Source organism: Bos indicus, chromosome 17, assembly GCF_029378745.1.
Source record: "Bos indicus isolate NIAB-ARS_2022 breed Sahiwal x Tharparkar chromosome 17, NIAB-ARS_B.indTharparkar_mat_pri_1.0, whole genome shotgun sequence".
Lineage (NCBI taxonomy): Eukaryota > Metazoa > Chordata > Mammalia > Artiodactyla > Bovidae > Bos > Bos indicus.
Window position 1 is genome coordinate 40,495,427 of NC_091776.1, and position 19,217 is coordinate 40,514,643.

The 19,217-nt window shown below is 38.2% G+C and overlaps 1 protein-coding gene across 2 annotated transcripts in view; it reads right to left on the reverse strand.

Annotated features, from left to right (window-relative positions):
• Positions 1–19,217, reverse strand: part of RXFP1 (relaxin family peptide receptor 1) — a 127,781-nt gene that overhangs the window by 56,722 nt on the left and 51,842 nt on the right. For both annotated transcript variants that reach the window (XM_070769197.1, XM_070769195.1), the window contains exons 3-4: positions 9,174–9,275; positions 4,936–5,041 (exon numbers count right to left, since the gene is read on the reverse strand). In XM_070769197.1, the coding sequence (XP_070625298.1) occupies positions 4,936–5,041; positions 9,174–9,275 (208 nt within the window). The remainder of the gene's footprint in view (positions 1–4,935; positions 5,042–9,173; positions 9,276–19,217) is intronic.

Consider the following 19,217-nt stretch of genomic DNA (forward strand, 5'->3'; position numbering starts at 1 on the left):
TTCCTTTAAAAATTATTTATAAAGGAAACTGTCCATTGGTCCATATAGTTGAACCATCTTTATTCAAGAAGTAATCCCAATGCAATTTCTAATAAGTTGTATAAAAAAGATTTCCACTTGTATTACAGTTTATAAGCAGCTTGACACAGGCCAGGTTCACATAATTGTGGTTGTATTGAAAAGGACCTAACGTTTAATTCTTTAAGCAATATAATATGGTAGGAACAAAATAAAACAAGCAAAAAATCCCAACCATTGAAGCTGGCAGTCCCTGGCATGAAACATACATAATCTTTCCATGTCAGTTTCTTTAACTGTGAAAGAATGTATTTGGACTACATGACCTCTAATAATATGGTGCCACTGTTGTTACTGTCCTCGTCTATTATGACGGAGCAGGTGCTCATTAAGAAATGAGCAATACACCTCACTGATGGGAGTTTGATCTGCTGTGGGACAAACATTTGGAAACAATGGTCAACATAAAGAACTCAGTGAAGAGACAGCTTCATACAAAAGACATGACTAGTGTTACTTGTGTTGGTGTGGACCAGTATTGCCTGAACTTGATAATGAATCCTTCTTAAAAATAGCTTCTCAGACTCTTGAGAACAAATTTTTGGAAACTAACTGGAGAAAAAACTATTCTAGAATATAGAAAACTATGTATTCTCAACACGAACGTTATTGGAAAATTAAGAAATTAATTTCTTAAGGAGTGAAAAAAACTTACTTTTTAATAGATAAAGAACTAGTATGTGTAAATATACACAGTATATCTGAAGTATTAAAACATCACAGATGAGGACAAAAATGTCTAAAATATCCTCAGAAAGGGAGGCAATAAGGAAAGAAAAAAAGTTAAGAAACACCATTCTAAACTATACAGACCCGTCATTTAGTGATTTTTTTTTTTTAATGACTGAATGTCAAAGGTTGATTAACTAGTAACCTTCTCTAGAGATCACTCTTAGCTGCTGGGTTATCACCAAATGTTTTATTCCTTATATCAGCTAATTGAAAATCCCTTTTCTACTAAGAGTTCTCACTTGGCTTAGAGCTTCAATTCTGCTTTATATCCCTGTTTAAATGTTTGTGTTGTGTAAGGATTAACTGCTAAATGTTTGGGTTTGATTTAAAGTTACTGATGAAAGTTTAGTGTGCTTCCACAAGTGTGTTCATTCATTAATTTTCTCAACAAACCTGGGTTGAATGCCTTCTATTGTACTTTGCAAAAAAGGTAATATCCCTGTCCTGGATAAACTCATACTCTATTTGGATGACAAATAACATACTTTATTAAATAAAGATTCTTCTTTGGATAATAGCTCAGGACTATTTTTTATTGTAATGATTTACTTGTAAATTCAACTCAGAAACACGGTTTAGAGCTTATTGTACTTGTTATGGACTTGGAAGTTATATAGAAAAACCACATTGTAGGGCCCCCATGAAGCTTATGGCATTCTCCTTTCTCTGGTGGTGATTAGGACCACCCCAACCACTATGGCATGAGGGAGAACATTTGATATACTTAAAGGAGATACAACTGAGATTCTACGAAAGAACTCAAGAGGAAGAGGCTAATAGCTCCTGAGTGAGAGGGTGACTCTAGAAGGAGCGGTGGCTCCTTTAATGACTCCTGAATAATGTTTCTTAGGAAGTTAAGTTTTTTTATTAATAGTGCCTAGAACTTATAGACTACTTCTTTCTAATGATGCAGAATATTTCACAAGTAGCATTCTCTGTATTTTTATAATACCCTACTGACATAAAAAGAGGTAGGTGTTAATTCTCTCACTTTACAGGATGGACCAAAATACTTTTTAATATAGTAGAGCCTTGTATTTTAACATTTAATATTAATGAAATGTTATAGACATGAATTCCTGAGCTTGACTCCTACATTTCCAAATGCCTGTTGGCAATTTCCATGGAGTGATCTTTAATCTATCATTGAAAAAACAACTAAATTGAAGTTCTAATCTGCCCCACTAACTGTCACCAAGTCTCCCCTATCACCCTGTTCCTCAGGACAGAAACCTTGGAGTCACCCTGAATCCTTTCTTCTCTCTTGCCTTCTGTACCCAATCATTCATGAAGATCAGATTGCATTCTAGATGCAGATGTAGAGCATGGATGTGTGAACATGCGAGTGGGGGGAAATTGGGATTGACAAATACACACTGCTGCTGCTAAGTCATTTCAGTCGTGTCCGACTCTGTGCGACCCCACCATGTATAAAATAAAGAACTAGTGGGAAGCTGCCGCGTAGCCCAGGAAACTTGACTTGGTGCTATGTGATGACTTGGAAGGCTAGGATGGGGCGTGGGAGGGAGGCTCCAGAGGGAGGGGATATATGTATACACATAACTGATTCACTTTGTTGTGTAGCAGAAACTAACACAAAACTATGGGCTTTCCAGGTGGTGCTAGTGGTAAAGAACCCTCCCACCAATGAAGGTTAGAGGTAAGACATGCCGGTTCTATCCCTGGGTCGAGAAGATACCCTGGAGAAGAGAATGGCAATCCACTCCAGTATTCTTGCCTGGAGAATGTCATGGACAGAGGAACCTGGCAGGCTACAGTTCATAGGGTTGCAGAGTCAGACATGACTGGAATGACTTAGCACACAGCACACAACATAACACTGTAAAGCAGTTATGCCTCAATTTAAAAAAAGATCTGATTCCAGCTTTTCTTCATATCAAGGGTTGAAAATTGGCAGCTCATAGGTCTGTATACATCTCTTTATAAATGTCTATATTTTTGGATGCGTGTGTATATGTATTTTGAGCCAGGATAGCCTTTTCTAAGTTGAATTAGAATGCCTTCAGGGGCACTTACACTCTCTTCTTAGTCACTGCTATATCTACTTCCATTCCTCCAGCCCTTTTCCTCTTTTTCCTTTTACAAAAATTAATTAAATTGTTGAAAAATATATTCAAATTCTATTTGTAGGAAAACAAAAGATGAGATTACCAACATGAGGGTATTCATTGATTTGGACTTGCTAGCATTTCTGTACAAGCAGTATTAGTGATGATTTTTTTCTTTAAAACTAGAAGAAACTCATCTTAAATTTTTATACCTAGGTGTTCTAGTCATAATTTAAATCACAGAAACTCTCCACAGGACCTCAGACTTTTTTGGGGAGGGGATATCTTTTTTCTGGCAGGACTAATTACTATGAAAATAGCTATGATGAGTCTAGGATGAGATTGAATGCTGTTCTTAGTATATGGGAAAATGTCACCTCCTTTGGAAAACAGATCTTTGTGGCTGTCCAGTGTTCTCAGCTCATTGACAAATTGGGTAAGCTCCTCAGATTCTGTAAATTTGATTATACTATTGTGTACAGGAACTCTGAGCTGGAGTTCTTCTCTGTTCCTTGAATATGTCAGGCATATAAGTTGCAGTGTTATGTGGTTTGGGTTGAAAAGGGCAGGACTTGCCAACATTTATCACCTTAAGAATTGCTCCTATCTCATCCACATATATATATATATATACACATATATACAAAAGTCAGAGCCGTAAGGCACTAAAACACCTGTATGAAAACAAAAAACTCAGCAGAAATATTGGATTAAAATGTCTATCCTTTGCTAATTTCTTTTAACAATTCAGCCAAATGTGTGTGTTTGTGTTGCTGAAGTTTGTTGAATTCAAATTAAGATTGGATCAGTAAGTTGTTTCTTATGAGGATAATTTTCTTTTACATGGCTAAGTATGAGTTATTTAGGGAAAAAATGAACATTAAGTCTCTGGGTCAAGTGTGACTCAGAAGAGTTAGATTTTAAATGTGAAGTGATGGAATATTTTATCCAATTTATTTTGTTGTTGTTCAGTAGCCCAGTCGTGTTCGACTCTTTACAACTTCATGGACTGCAGAATGCCAGGCCTCCCTGTCCCTCACCATCTCCCAGAGTTTGCCCAAGTTCATGTTCATTACACTGGTGATACCATCCAGCCGTCTCATCATCTGATGCCCTCTTCTCTTTCTGCCCTCAGTCTTTCCCAGCGTCGGGACTTTTCCAACAAGTCATCTTTTGCATCAGATGACCAAAATACTGGAGCTTCAGCTTCAGGCTCTGTCCTTCCAATGAATATTCAGGGTTGATCTCCCTTAAGATTGACTGGTTTGATCTCCTTGCTGTCCAAGGGACTTTCAGGAGTCTTCTCCAGCACTGCAGTTTGAAGGCATCAAAAATTCTTTGGCGTTCTGCCTTCTTTATGGTTCAACTCCCACAGTCATACGTGACCACTGGGAAGACCATAGCCTTGATATATGGACCTTTGTCGGCAGAGTACTGTCTCTGCTTTTCAACACATTGTCTAGGTTTGTCATTGCTTTCCTGTCAAGACGCAATAGTCCTAGGATTTCATGGCTGCAGTCACCATCTGCAGTGATTTTGGAGCCCAGGAAGAGGAAATCCGTAGCTACTTGTACCTTTTCCCTTTCTATTTGCCATGAAGTAGTGGGGTTGGATGCCACTTTATTTTACTTGCTTTATATTTTTATTTATACATGAGCGTATTAAAATTTATTTCTAATAATTAAAAAATTGACTCTTTTAATGTGTCAATTCCGGTGTTAAGAAAGCTTTATATAGTAATTTGATCGTAGCTTTTTTCTTTAGTAGCACATATACTTGATGGCATCTTTTGCTTAGATACAACATAGTGATACTAAATACTTCGTAAGATTGTTATGAGAGACTGAATAAGTGAGTACAGAGAATAACTTAGAGTAGGATCTATCATTTAATAATACAAATAAATATCAGCAATCATTATAATTGACCAAGGAACAATGATATCATCTTGAATGACAATGCATTATTACCAATGATGATTACACCTTAATTATGTTTTACAAGTTTTACAAGTGCTGTACTGGCTGTCAGAATGAAAACATTTTTTTCTACTTACATAAAAGTCACATTTGAAGAAACTGATGGAACAGCTCGTAAATTGATCTCATCACACTCAAGCTCTAAACCTTGGCAAATACATTGCATGGGTGGAGAACCGACCACTGAATAAAGAGGATGTAGTAAGGAGAAGGGATGATGAGGGACCAGGAACAGGAGGGGAATGAAAAGAAAGAAACAAAAATCTATGAGAAAATCATACACCAAAGTGTGTTGTGTCTTATGTAAGCAATTTGTGCAAAGCTTTAAATTAAGTTTCCAAAAGTTTACTTTAAACATTAAAATGATATTAGGACCTTAAGATAGGGAAACACACACATTTAACAGCCCATGCATTAAAAAAAAGTAGCAGCTTGCTTTTCTCTATTTGTTGGAAAATGAAGTCATCTGCTCTTATTTTATCCTTGGAGAGTAGCTATGTCTAAAGGTGACACAACAGTGTGTGATGGGCTTTAATGTTCATTTTAAAGCTGCTATTAAGAATAAAGTGTTGCTTTTAATGGAATGCTAAGCTGTTTTTAACTAGCAAGAAAAAGAACTTGACTATGAACTATAGTGCTGGTAGATTTTCTTTTTAAATTCAGGAACTCTTCAAAGGACTTCTTTTTGTTTATATAGGACTGTAAGAATGGCTACTGCTTCACTTAAGGAAGTGAACATTTTTTATGCATAGCTCTTCTGTTCTCACTGATGGGAGTTGGAAAGAGAGAGAAAATGGGACGTATGCCGTCGGCTACCTTGTGGGCTCCCAATATTGCTAAGGTTTATTAGAGATTTGGGGTGGTGTGTTCATATAGCTAAATGGGAGTATTATTCAGTGTCGCAGACATCGTCTGATCCCTGACTTGATGAAGAATGGATGATGCCTCATCAAGAGCAATGTGGGATATTCTCTTTTACATTTACTTTGAAACCCTGCACTTAGAGCAGAGCTTATAGACTTGAATATTTACAGAAGCAGGCAAAGCGGGTACTGATTGCATCTTGGAGTCCCTGTGGGACAGCTTCTCCTAACTGTTGCCCTATTACCATAGGAGCATGTGTGGCCGAGTCAACCAACTTCCTCAAAGAAGCCAGAAAGACAATACTTTTTATATAATTACCTACTTAAAGACAGTAATACTTAAAAACATTTAAATCACTATAGGACAGACAAAACTTCTTGTGAGAACTTTCTGTTTGCAGACTTTTAGTCTAGACCTTTACAGGAAAGTTTCTAGAGAGTGGAAAAGCATCTTGATGGCAAAGAAGACATTCTGGTGGCAAAGATGGTGGATGATGGTGGGAAATTTTCACAGTGAGCTCCAGCCTTGGAAACAGCCAGGTATTCCTTTGCTCAGATATGTGGCCCCTGGGTGTTTTTTGTCTCCTTCCAAACAACTCTGCAGATTCCCTACAGAATCCTGAGAGCTTACGATCATAATTTAGGTTTTGTGTGTTTTCTGTGTCAGCAGAGTCTGTGCCAAGAAGTTTTGAACAGTCTTACGGTTGTAAGTGACCATTTTGGCAATGGATCCCTAAAAATTAATTCTATCTAAATTCCTGTGCTAACGTGTGTATTGTTGGGAGGGGACAGGGAGCTTTTGGAGGGGAGATGAAGGGCCTCAGAAGTTGGTACAAAGGGTAAAAATAGAAGATGGAGAAGATAGCATTAATCTGGTATTTTTTTTTCTTTCTTTCTATTTTTATAGGCTGAGTTAAGATTGATAATTCATATGTGTTGATAAGGAAAGTGAAAAAATAGCACCTAAATATCCTGCCAGGAAAGAAGGATGAAGCAAATTATGTCACTTAAAAATTTATGGTATTTTGAAAGTTTTATAATATGAATACCTGACTATGCTAAAGTGCTACCTCGAAATATGACAGGAATGGATTGCACTGAAAGTTTCAACTATGCTAAAATAAAAAGAAAGATGAGTAATGAACCAGCAAGTTAATGCTGGTAGCTTCTGAGTGGTGAAATTATGGCTAAGTAAATAATTTTTTCCAAATCTCTATACTTTCCATATTCCTCAAATTTAAACTTTATGAATATATTTGTTATGATGGGTATGTTTTCCGTGATATTTTTCTTGAGAGGTGACTTTATAAATGTGAGTTCCTCACATTCATCCAGTCATAAAGTATTATAAGCCAGTTAAATTTCTCAGTTAAGTTTCCAATAAACACTTATAATAAAATTGAATAAAGTGATACAGTAGGAACCTTAATTTAAGTTTCACCCCCTAATTTTACACTATGTTTACATTTACTTTTTGTACTAGTTTTAAGTTTGAAAAAAGATACTGAATTTTAAATTACCACCCCACCCCTATCTTTCTTCAAAATTCTAATTAAAAATTATATGTTTGCTCATTTCTAAGAACAGATAAAAAATTGCCTTTGTACTTTTTGAAGCATCACTCTTTATGTAACTGCATTTCTCTTATGTAAGAATACTTAGGGAACATTTCTCCCAGAGCTCATCATCTGGCAAAAAATTTATTTCTCTTGCTGACTTGATCTGTTTTTCCCATTTGTTTGTTTTTGCTTTACAGACCAAACTATGAAAGTTATGCAACCTATTGTTTTCGGTCTTTGACCTAATGACTACAAAATTAAGAACTAGGTAGTAACTCTTATATAATTTTCTTTCTCTACTTCTTATCCCATTTACCATGGAATTTTTGTCTCTTATGTCATGTTAATGGGTTAAGTCTGTTCATAGCCATATTTATTTTTATTGAAAATTGCCTAAATCCTTTTGGGAATAATGTAAAATAAAAAGAGAGTCAATTAAAATTTAAGAAATGAAAAGGATATAGAATGAATCAAAAGAGAAAAATAAAAATGATATTTTGAGACTGTATGGCTTAATCCATTAGTTTTACGCTTGATATTAGTAGTTAAATTATACCCGTTAACTTTTTCCTTTTCCAAAAGCTTTCAGCTTTTTCATGATCAAGTAATCTGGTCTCTCTCTATATATATTTCGGCCGCACCATGCAGCCTGCGAGATCTTAGTTTCCTAACCACAGATTAGTTCCCTAACCCTAATCGAACCTATGCTCCCTGAAGTGGAAGTGCAGTCTTAAACACTGAACACCAAGGGAGTTCCATGGTTTCCATATTTTGACAAGAAGACAACATGTGGTTGAGATAGATTGCTGAGTGACCTGTGAGATTAACAGGAGGGATTATATCCACTCAAAGTGGGGATTGTTAGCAGTTTTTATGAGTTTTATTTGAGCAGTAAAGGCAAAAAATATTTAAAAAAAAATTAAAAAGCTGCACTTTACAATTTGTGGTAGAACATAAAGTGGAAAATATAGTAAAGGATTCTTTTCCCCAAACCCTTCCTTTTAACCAAGGTTTTGAAAGATATGATTGAAATTACAACTTTAAGGCACACATTTATATGTCAATAATTTATCAGAATAAACCCAATTTATTTAAAAAGAATTATGTACATTGATCTTCCTGATTTTAGAAATTATAGAGTTTATCCTCAATGCTATACCCTCCTACAATCCTTTCCATGGTTTTTGTAAGTTTTTGTTATGTGACTAAATGTAGAGTATAACAAATAAGGCTTTTTTGGTAGCTGTAAAGTATGACTTAGACCCCAGAAGCTTTTTCACTTACACATGTTAAAATCCTAACAGCTTCTCTGCTCTTGTTTCCATTTCTTTTTTTTTTTTCCATTGGTTAAAACATTTAATTGGTTCTGCACACATGAGGTTAAATCCAATATAACTATAACATAAGTTCAGATCCAACATCAAACATGGGTACAGCCACATGAATAAGGGAAAGAGACTTCACTTTTCTTTACACAGCTTCCACAGCACAATGCAGCAACTCAAGGTGATTGCTTCTCTAATTTGCTATAGGGATACGCACATAGGTAAGTTTTTGTTCCCTCAAATATCCTGGTATGGAGTTGCTTTTATATGAGTTTACAGTGACTGTGAAAAGGGGACATGTAAAATAGAAACCCCAATGCACTGACATTAATTTTGTTTGCATCAATACCTAGCATGATTTAGTCCTGTTGCACTTATGATCCCTGAGTCATTTAAAAATCAAATTCTCAATTTCAGGTTGTATGTCTAATAGAAAATTATAATTTTGCAAATAGAAAGCTGAAATTAACTGTATAAAAGTATTAAAACCATTGTATCCAACTTTTAACAACATGGTATCTTACTATAAGCCCATAGACAAGGATGCTCAGCCCTTCTAACTACTTACAGCATTCAGATGTTTCTGCCACAATACTGGGATACAAGGAAGTCATTTTGTAGTTATTGCCATAATATCTGTCAAATTGTGTAGACCATCCGTTGATGTCTCCTAAAATAAAGATCAGAGAACATAAAGGTTCAAGAATAGAAATATTCTGGAGTGTTGGGGAAAACAGGTCTTCTCTTTAAGATAATTTAATGACCTTTCGGAAACAGAATCTAAAAAAGTAGATATATATGTATATGTATATGTATGTATATATATGGATGGCATCACTGACTTGATGATCATGGGTTTGGGTGGACTCCGGGAGTTGGTAATGGACAGGGAGGCTTGTCATGCTGTGGTTCATGGGGTCGAAAGAGTCTGACACGACAGAGCGACTGAACTGAACTGATATATACACATATCCAGGGCTTCCATGGTGACTCAGATGGTAAAGAATTTGCCTGTACACAACTAAATTGCTTTGCTGTGCAGCATAAACTAATGAGACACTGTAAATCAACTACACTCCAATAAAAATTAGTTTAAAATAAGAAATGAGTGATCAACAAACAGAGAAAGATCACCTGGGAGCTTGTCAACAAGGAGAATTTCTGGCCCCTCACCTAGAGATCCTGATTTCACAGGTCCCCTAATCTCTGGTTTCAATAGGCACTAGAGGTGATTCTTCACCAAGCAGTGTTTGAGCCACACATTTTTAATTTTATATTGGAGTAAAGTTGATTTACAATGTTGTGTTAGATTCACGTGTACAGCAAAGTGATTCAGTTATACATATACATGTATCTATCCCTTTTCAAATTCTTTTCCCATTTAGGTTTTTACAGCATATTGAACAGTTTCATGTGCTATAAGTCCTTGTGTATTATCTCTTTTAAATATAACTGTAACAAACAGTACTTTAGATGTACTGAAACACAGCACACTGTTCTCAGCATCTTCATTTTAACTTCCCTCAGTCTCTTCAATCATGTTAGACTGATGTTGGAGATGGACGGCCATAGTTGTTAAATAGAAAAAGAAAAAATAACATGACCAGCATGATCTCATTCTTTTTTTTAAGGCACTGTGGTATCATGGATAGTGTTTAGTGATTATCCTCTGAATGCTTACATATTTTCTCATCTATATTTTCTGATTTTGATATGAAACTTGTCTCATTAAAAAAATGAAACCAAAATCAGTAAAAACAAAAAATCTTCATTTGGTGGGAGGGAAAAAATAATTTTTGCTCACGAAATTCCTCATGAACTTGCAGTTATTTTTGAACCTGAGACCATGAGGCCAGTCATGAGATGGAAAGGATGTGAGCTGGGGGGAAGGAGCAACTTCTCTGTACCATCTGCAGAGGGTACCAGCCCTATCCCATGGCAGGTTGCGGATGGGTTTAAAGGGGATCCTTCCCAAAGGTACCAAGCTTTTTTCAGGATGCTGTTGGGACTCTTTAAGGATGCATAAACAAGAGACCCGAGTTCAATCCCTGGATGGGGAATATCCCCTGGAGAAAGGAATGGTTATCCACTCCAGTATTCTTGCCTGGAGAATTCCATGGACAGAGGAGCCTGGGGTTGCAAAGAGTCAGAGATGACTGAGGGACTAACACTAACTTTCAAACATATAGACAGGTGATAGAAGCGATAAAAGTTTATCTTATGTAAGTTAGGATTAAATTTAAGTCTGGCACCTATTTTATAAGTTATTTCTGCTGCGTATGTGTAACTCAAACCTGAGATTGAGTCCAGATAGTGCAACTTTGCCTGGATTTGGTGAACCTAACCTCATCCATGGTTTTCCTTCTAATCAGAAGACTTCCAAATTACATTTCCAGCCTGCGCTTTATCTTGTGTAACATGGAGCCCGCTTACTACAAGCACCTTGAACACAACATTCACCAAATGGAACTCATTATCTTTCTCCATATAATCTTGCTATTTCTCCTAAATTTTCTGGATTGGTGAATGGTCTGCTCAAATCTGCTCAAATTTTTGAATGTGCTCTTATCTGATTAAATATAATTTGTACAGTTTTCCTCCATCTCCAGGTTATTTTCTTATTTTCCATGGCTCATTAACTCTTTCATGAAGATTACATTTGGGAAAGGCAAGGTATTCTAACATAAGTGTTATGTATGCTTGTAAAACCAGGCTTCCTTTTAAAGTTTCACTAAAAATAAATTGGAAAGAAGAGATGCTATTTAAAGATTGTATTTATAGCTGTTTCCATCCTTTAGTATTACTTATTAGTTTGAACACTTCTTTATTATGAAGGATTTCAAAATAAACATAAGTAGCAAGGCAGTATAATGATATCCCAATGATATTTTTATGATATCTCAATGATATCATTATGATATCTCAGAAGGAGATGATTGATGGACCTCAAGTTTACCATTTGCAGACATCAGCTTGAGACTCCAACTGAGTGCCAGTAATTGGATGGACAAAAGATACACCCAGAAACAGCAAATCCCAGCGTCTGAACAACCAGGAACCAGGTTGAAGTGCCTCGCTGACCCTTAACATTGTGAGTAGAGTAACAGGAGGAAGGGAAGGAAACTTGAAAGACTGAGTTTGTTCAGGTGAATAGAGACGGTAGCTTGTTGCAACTGTGAAGATTTAATGCATCCTTTTTTTTTTTTTTTTTTTTTGCTCTCTCACCATTCAGTTTAGAATGCTTTCTCATTCTTCAGAAGCTGGTAACTTAGTTCTATATTTTCCAGACCCTAGGAAGTTCAGTTCTTACGGATAGATTTCTACCAGTGGGGTGCACTCATGTGACACTGAAGTCTGTAGACTCCATCTGTGGGTACCTACTGCAGGTGGGACAGTTACCACGGTCCCAGCTTCCTGGGTAAAGAGCTGACGAGCCATCGTGGATGCTGCTTAATCTTGGGCTTGCAAGTATAGTAGTGTTTTCTCCACTCCTGCTTCTATGTTCTTTATAATGATTCTATAAATACATTCTTCTCTACGTGAAACCTCTTTTTTCTTAAGCCTCCCAAACTCCAGAGTGGTTTCTGTTTTCTCCTTCCAGAAGGGGTTGCAGATAACGATCTCAAGGATAATAACATTGGATTGGTTATCTGACCTGAATGGTTTTGAAGATAACAACAGTCCTATTACTATTAGAAAATTGTACTCTCATGGTCTGTGGCACACTGTGACAAAAAGTGTTGTTTAAATGATCACTTATGGCTTCCTGGACTATGTGCCTCTTTAAAAGATAAACTCTGGCAAAGCAGTTGCTATGGTAACTCATCAGAATGAAAACGAGAAATGTCAAGTGTTGTGGAGTGAAATGACTATGAGGATAGCCCTGGAGAGATTAAAGAGAGAAAATAACAATCTCAGAAAATGACATCATTAGCTCAAGAAGGTTCAGAGAATCAAGGAGCTGCCATAACTACCCTAAATAACCTTTTATCTTTTGGGACCTTAGGACTCAGATAGGACTCAAATCTAATGGGTTGCTAAGGTTACAACATTAGCTGAATTCACATTTTGTCCTTTCTTTTATTTATTTTTGAATGCTCTGGGTCTTTGTTGCTGTGCACAGGCTTTTCTCTAGTTGTGTATGAGCTTCTCATTGCAGTGGCTTCCCTCGTTGCAGAACACACACTATAGGGCATGTGGGCTTCGGTACTTATGGCACATGGGCTCAGAAGTCGTGGTTCCATGGTTCTAGAGCAGAAGCTCAATATTTGATTCATGGGTTTAGCTTCTCTGTGGCATGTGGGACCTTCCCAGATCAGGGATCGAACTCATGTCTCCTGCATTGGCAGGCGGATTCTTTACCACTGAGCCACAAGGGAAGCCCTTGTCCTATCTTTAAAGTGAACACTAGGACTCTGATTTGAAAAGAGAGGGACCCTGGGAATTGTAGTGAGACATTTGAGCATGTTCAATTGAATTTGCATCCCCCCAAATCCCCATCCCACTGAAGCTCCCTGGCCAGCATCAGCAGCTGCCTTCCCCTGTCCGATGAAGTTACTTGTTTGTTGGAGGCTTGCTAGTTCAGTTCAGTTCAGTCACTTAGTCGTGTCCGACTGTTTGGACCCCATGGACTGCAGCATGCCAGGCCTCCCTGTATCACCAACTCCTGGAGCTTGCTCAAATTCCTGTCCATAGAGTTGGTGATGCCATCCAACCATTTCATTCCTTGTCACCCCTTTTTCCTCTTGCCCTCAATCTTTCCCTTCATCAGGGTCTTTTCCAATGAGTCAGTTCTTTGCATCAGGTGGCCAAAGTATTGGAGTTTCAGTCTCAGCATCAGTCCTTCCAATGAATATTCAGGACTGATTTCCTTTAGGATGGACTGGTTGGATCTCCTTGCAGTCCAAGGGACTCTCAAGAGTCTTCTCCAACACCACAGTTCAAAAGCCGCAATTCTTTGGCACTCAGCTTTCTTTATAGTGCAACTCTCACATCCATACATGACTACTGGAAAAACCATAGCTTTGACTAGACGGACCTTTGTTGGCAAAGTAATGTCTCTGCTTTTTAATATTCTGTCTAGGTTGATCACAGCATTTCTTCCAAGGATCAGGTGTCTTTTAATTTCATGGCTGCAATCACCATCTGCAGTGATTTTGGAACCCCACTCCAAATAAAGTCTCTCACTGTTTCCATTGTTTCCCCATATATTTGCCGTGAAGTGATGGGACCAGATGCCATGATTTTAGTTTTCTGAATGTTAAGTTTTAAGCAATGTTTTCACTCTTCTCTTTCACTTTCATCAAGAGACTCTAGTTTCTCTTCACTTTCTGCCATAGGGGTGGTGTCATCTGCATATCTGAGGTTATTGATATTTTCCCGGCAATCTTGATTCCAGCTTGTGCTTCATCTAGTCTGGCATTTCGCATGATGTACTCTGCATATAAGTTAAATAAGCAGGGTGACAATATACAGCCTTGACATACTCCTTTCCCGATTTGGAACCAGTCTCTTATTCCATGTCCAGTTCTAACTGTTGCTTCTTGACCTGCATACCGATTTCTCAGGAGGCAGGTCAGGTGGTCTGATATTCCCATGTCTCGAAGAATTTTCCACAATTTGTTGTGATCCACACAATCAAAGACTTTGGTGTAGTCAATAAAGCAGAAGCAGTTGTTTTTCTGGAACTGTCTTGCTTTTTCAACGATTAAACAGATGTTGGGAATTTGATCTCTGGTTCCTCTGCCTTTTCTAAATCCGGCTCAAACATCTGGAAGTTCTTGGTTGAAATATTGTTGAAGCCTGGCTTGGAGGATTTTGAGCATTGCTTTGGTAGCGTGTGAGATGAGTGTAATCGTGTGGTAGTTTGAACATTCTTTGGCATTGCCTTTACTTGAGGAAAATAACTTGCCAGCTTTCCTCAGGCCCCTTCATGACCATGCTTCCTTGTCTTCCACCTTACAGCCCATCCCAGAAGACATGCAGCATTTGGAGCTAGGAAGAGAAGACTGACATCACAGAAGATCTTGCTCTTTGATAATGGCAGGAACCTAGGGAATTGGTGTGAGCACAGTTTCTGAGAGCACTGCACCAGGAGGAGGGACTCTAGGTGGGGCAAAGTGCGTTAATATGGGTTTCTGAATTCAGTCTGCTAGCTCAAGCTAGAGTTTGCAGATTGTTGATTGAAATCTGAATTCAATGTTGTCTTGGGCGAAATAAAGTTGAGCAACGGATGTGTGTGGATGACAAGTCACTGAAGGGATAGAGTATGAGGGACATGACCGTTGCATTGCAGGGCTGCAACAGATCCATAGCAGATACTGTAGATTGACCCTTTCAACTTCCATTTGACAACAGCTTTCACTGGTGTGTTTTTGCAGAGCAAGGCCTGAAAAGCTTACAGCATTTTGCATCTCCATTACAGCCAGAATTTGGGATGCACTCACACATATTTTGGGCTTCCCTAGTAGCTCAGTTGGTAAAGAATCTGCCTTCAAGGTGGGAGACCTGGGTTCTATCCCTAGGTTGGGAAGATCCCCTGGAGAAGGGAAAGGCTACCCATTCCTGTATTCTGACCTGGAGAATTCCATGGACTGTATAGTCCATGGGGTTGCAAAGAGTCGGACACGACTGAGCAACTTTCACACATAGTTTGGTTGGTAGAAGAGAGGTAGTAGTCATTTTCCTGCTCTTCTGTCTAAACAGAGATGTAGCGTTAAGAAGCGGTGGTGGCAGTGGCAGGGCATTGGGGATGTGACCAGGTGTGTCTCCATCTCTGGATAGGAGCATTGGTGCTGTGCTCCTGGATTCAGTGGCTATTTAGGGGCTTTCGTAGGGACTTTGCTGATGCCTACGTTTCCAGCCTGTGTGAGAATTTTGTAAGCATCTAATTTCTGTTTGAAATACCTTGAGTTTCTTGTATGAGAGCTTGATGGATATAGAGACTGGTTTAGTTATTGAATTAAAACATGGTTTAAGTAGCACTGGATATTTAACTATATGGGGGAACTCAGGTGGAATCTCATGAGTGAGAACAAAGCAGTGATTTTCTTTTTCTGAACCCAGGCACTTCAGTGTGGTTTGGTTCAGTGGGCTCCCTGCAGGAATGGTGGGGATAATTTCCAGCATTTTACTGCATTGCCCATATGGGTTCTGGGGGTGGGGTCAGGAGCCTTGCAGAATGCTCTGCTCTACTGGGCTCCAGAAACCATCTATTTCTTTCCTCGGTTGTCAGGTTTTGAAGTCTACGGCATTGGGTTGTTGCCCTTTCCTGAGCTAGCTGCATTTGATTTTTTTAGGCAAGTTTTTACTTTTAAAAACTGAGTTTATGTCTTCAGATACAAGAAAGGATGATACTGTGAGAAATTTAAATTCTCTGATTTTTTAACAGAGAAGTTGAATATTAGCTCTTAACACTGAGAGAACTGGCATTTAGCAAGTACATACTATACTGTATTACTACTTTTATTTTATTCTCATGGTATCTCTATTTGGTCATTATTGCCGGCTCCACTTACACATGGAAAAACTGATTCTGAGAAGTTTAAGTGATCTAAGAAAAAGAATTATTAAAACTAACTGAAGGATTAAAATAATAAAATTATTGTAATCATTTCTAAGCCCCAAATATGACTTAGTCAGCTTATATTCTTCTTACAGAAATTTCAGCTTTTATACAACATTGCTTTGAAATACGTAACTGTTGCTGTTACCTCTTGTTCTCTTGCCTGTTTCACTTCCATTCTACAGGCTCTTACATCAGCACTGTGTGGATTATACAAAAATTCATTTAAACGATAATCAGAAGCTGTTATTAAATAGCAGTTAAGTTCATCATTACTGTTAGCCATGGAATCAATGGAAGTACTGTGAATCGTTAAGGTATAACTGGGTTTCCCAGGCGGTGCTGGTGGTAAAGAACCTGCCTGCCAATGCAAGTTAGACATAAGAGATGTGAATTCGACCCCTGAGTCAGGAAGATCCCCTGGAGGAGGGCACAGCAACGCACTACAGTATTCTTGCCTGGAGAATCCCATGGACAGAGAAGCCTGGTGGGCTATTGTCCATGGGGTCTCACAGAGTTTTGACATAACTGAAGTGACTAAGCGTGCATGCAAGGTATAACTAAAAAAAGTTTTAAAGTAGATTAATTTGCATACTGTGGTGTTGGAGAAGACTCTTGGAGAAGACTCTTGAGAGTCCCTTGGACTGCAGGGAGATCCAACCAGTCCATCATAAAGGAGATCAGTCCTGGGTGTTCATTGGAAGGACTGATGCTGAAGCTGAAACTCCAACACTTTGGCCACCTGATGCAAAAAACCGAGTCATTGGAAAAGACCCTGATGAAGGGAAAGATTGAAGGCAGGAGGAAAAGGGGTTGACAGAGGATGAGATGGTTGGATGGCATCACCAACTCAATGGACATGAGTTTGGGTGAACTCTGGGAGTTGGTGATGGACAGGGAGGCCTGGCGTGCTGCGGTTCATGGGGTTGCAAAGAGTCGGACATGACTGAGCGACTGAACTGACTGACTGAATTTTCATACTAATGTTATTGAATTTTATACATTTATAAATGTTACAAATAAAACACGTGGGTAAGAGAAGTCATTTGGCTCTGGATGTGTCAAGGCACTGATTATTCTATAGAAGAGTTTTTTTTTGTATCTATAGCTGGAGGGTGGAAGTCTGAATGACTCAACCTCGCAGGCTGCCAGGGCCTGTCTGGGGCAGGGGAGGTGCTACCCATGCTCACGTTCCTGTCCTGACCCATCCACCCGGACCTCAGCACACAGCGATGGGACTCAGGTGACGTGACAGCATGGCAGAGCCAGGCTTGCTTCCACTGGTGGCGTCTCACTGCCGCTATGACATTCATAAGCCGGGAAACTTGGATGACAGCCAGTAGATGTTGCTTTTCCTTTGCTCTGGTTCTTCAGCAGGTGCTATATTTAACTGAGATTTTACAACTGAACTGTTTCAATTTGCGGCACTTTTACCATTAATAGCTGGTGCAGTGCTTCACATCAGGGGCATTAGTAGCCTTTCCTAATGCTTTGTCCTTATCACTTCCTCGCCCTTCTGTTCTAGGGGTTCACCAAGAACAGAAGGGGGTTCACCAAGTCCAACAAATCTAAGTAATGTAGTTACTTATACTGCTTCTTTGCTCTGTCCCTTTCTAATCTTATCTTTTCTCTCCTTTTCTATTTTATTCTACCTCAACACACACACACACACACACACAGAGAGAGAGAGAGAGAGAGAGAGAGAGAGAGCGTGCGAGAGCGAGAGTGCACAAAAAAGAGAGGGAAAAGAGAAAGAGAGGTGATGTGGAATTTGAGAATGCAGAGGAAACAGGACAAGACGGCTTATATAACATTCCCCCAAGTCAGAGCATATATTTTGTAGGGAGTTCTCTTTTTGAATAGTAACATCTTCAAACAAACAAGCTTTTTCATAATTAACATTTACCTTCCTTCCTGCCTTCCCAAAGCATTTTCTTCTTTCCACCCATTACTTCCTCTCCCCAGAAGGCAGGAATAGAAAACGTAGTCAAAATTGCAAGGTTGGAAAGTTAGCATTTTTAAGAAAACAGCTTTTGGCATATGTGTTTCTATATTTTAAATCCTATCTCCTGCATATTTTAAGGATGTATGAGACAGTGAGCAGAGTGGTTTTTCATGATTTAGTTATGATCCCACTGAAATTGATTCTCTGGTGTTTCTTGAAGCATCATGGAGTAAACTGCATGGTACTAAGAGGATGCTGTGTTAGGGTATATGGTTTCCTGTATGTGTGGGTAGTGAAATATGAACACTGTTGATCAGATATATATATATATATATATATATATATATATATATATATATATATATATTTGCTAAAAATAGTTTTTTAAAGCTAAAAACATGTAATGATGCTCTGAATAAAAATGAATGCCATAGACCAAGAAAAACATGGTCTTGCATGCTGCATTAATAAGTATTTATTAATTCAATGAATGAATGAATGAATGGGTCTCTGTCCTGAAAGACACTTCAGAGAAAACCCAGTTTCTCTTACATTATAGTAAAACTTGGGAACTGGGGCTCTTAAGAAAAACACACATTTCCAGGCTTCTTTCTCTATTGGAGATTCTGATTTATTTGGTCCGTAGGGGGTCTGGAGGTCTATATTTTCTATCAATGCGTTGGGGGTTCTTCCAGCAAGTTTTGGGAGAACTACATTATGGAATGTTCTCTGATTAGAGCACTTCTTACATTATAGTGGAGAAGGGTTAGATTTAGCAGTGGAAAAAGCCTGTCAATCAGAATGAGCAGGTTCCTTTCCTTAGTAAAGTTGCTGATTGTTAATAAGGTTAATGCAAGTGGTCTGTAATTTAAGGGCACACTACTCATATGTCTTGTTACACTTATTATAATCTGCTTCATACTGTGACTATTTATATATGCATTTTATCTCATGAGAATATGATAGGAATTAATCTTAGCCTATGTATTTTTATTGCCTCAGTGACTTCTAAGGTACTTTTAATATAGTTAAAATATGACTGTTACTAGCTCTCATAAATTACATAAAACAGTAAATTATTATTTCATCAGCATCAAATATTA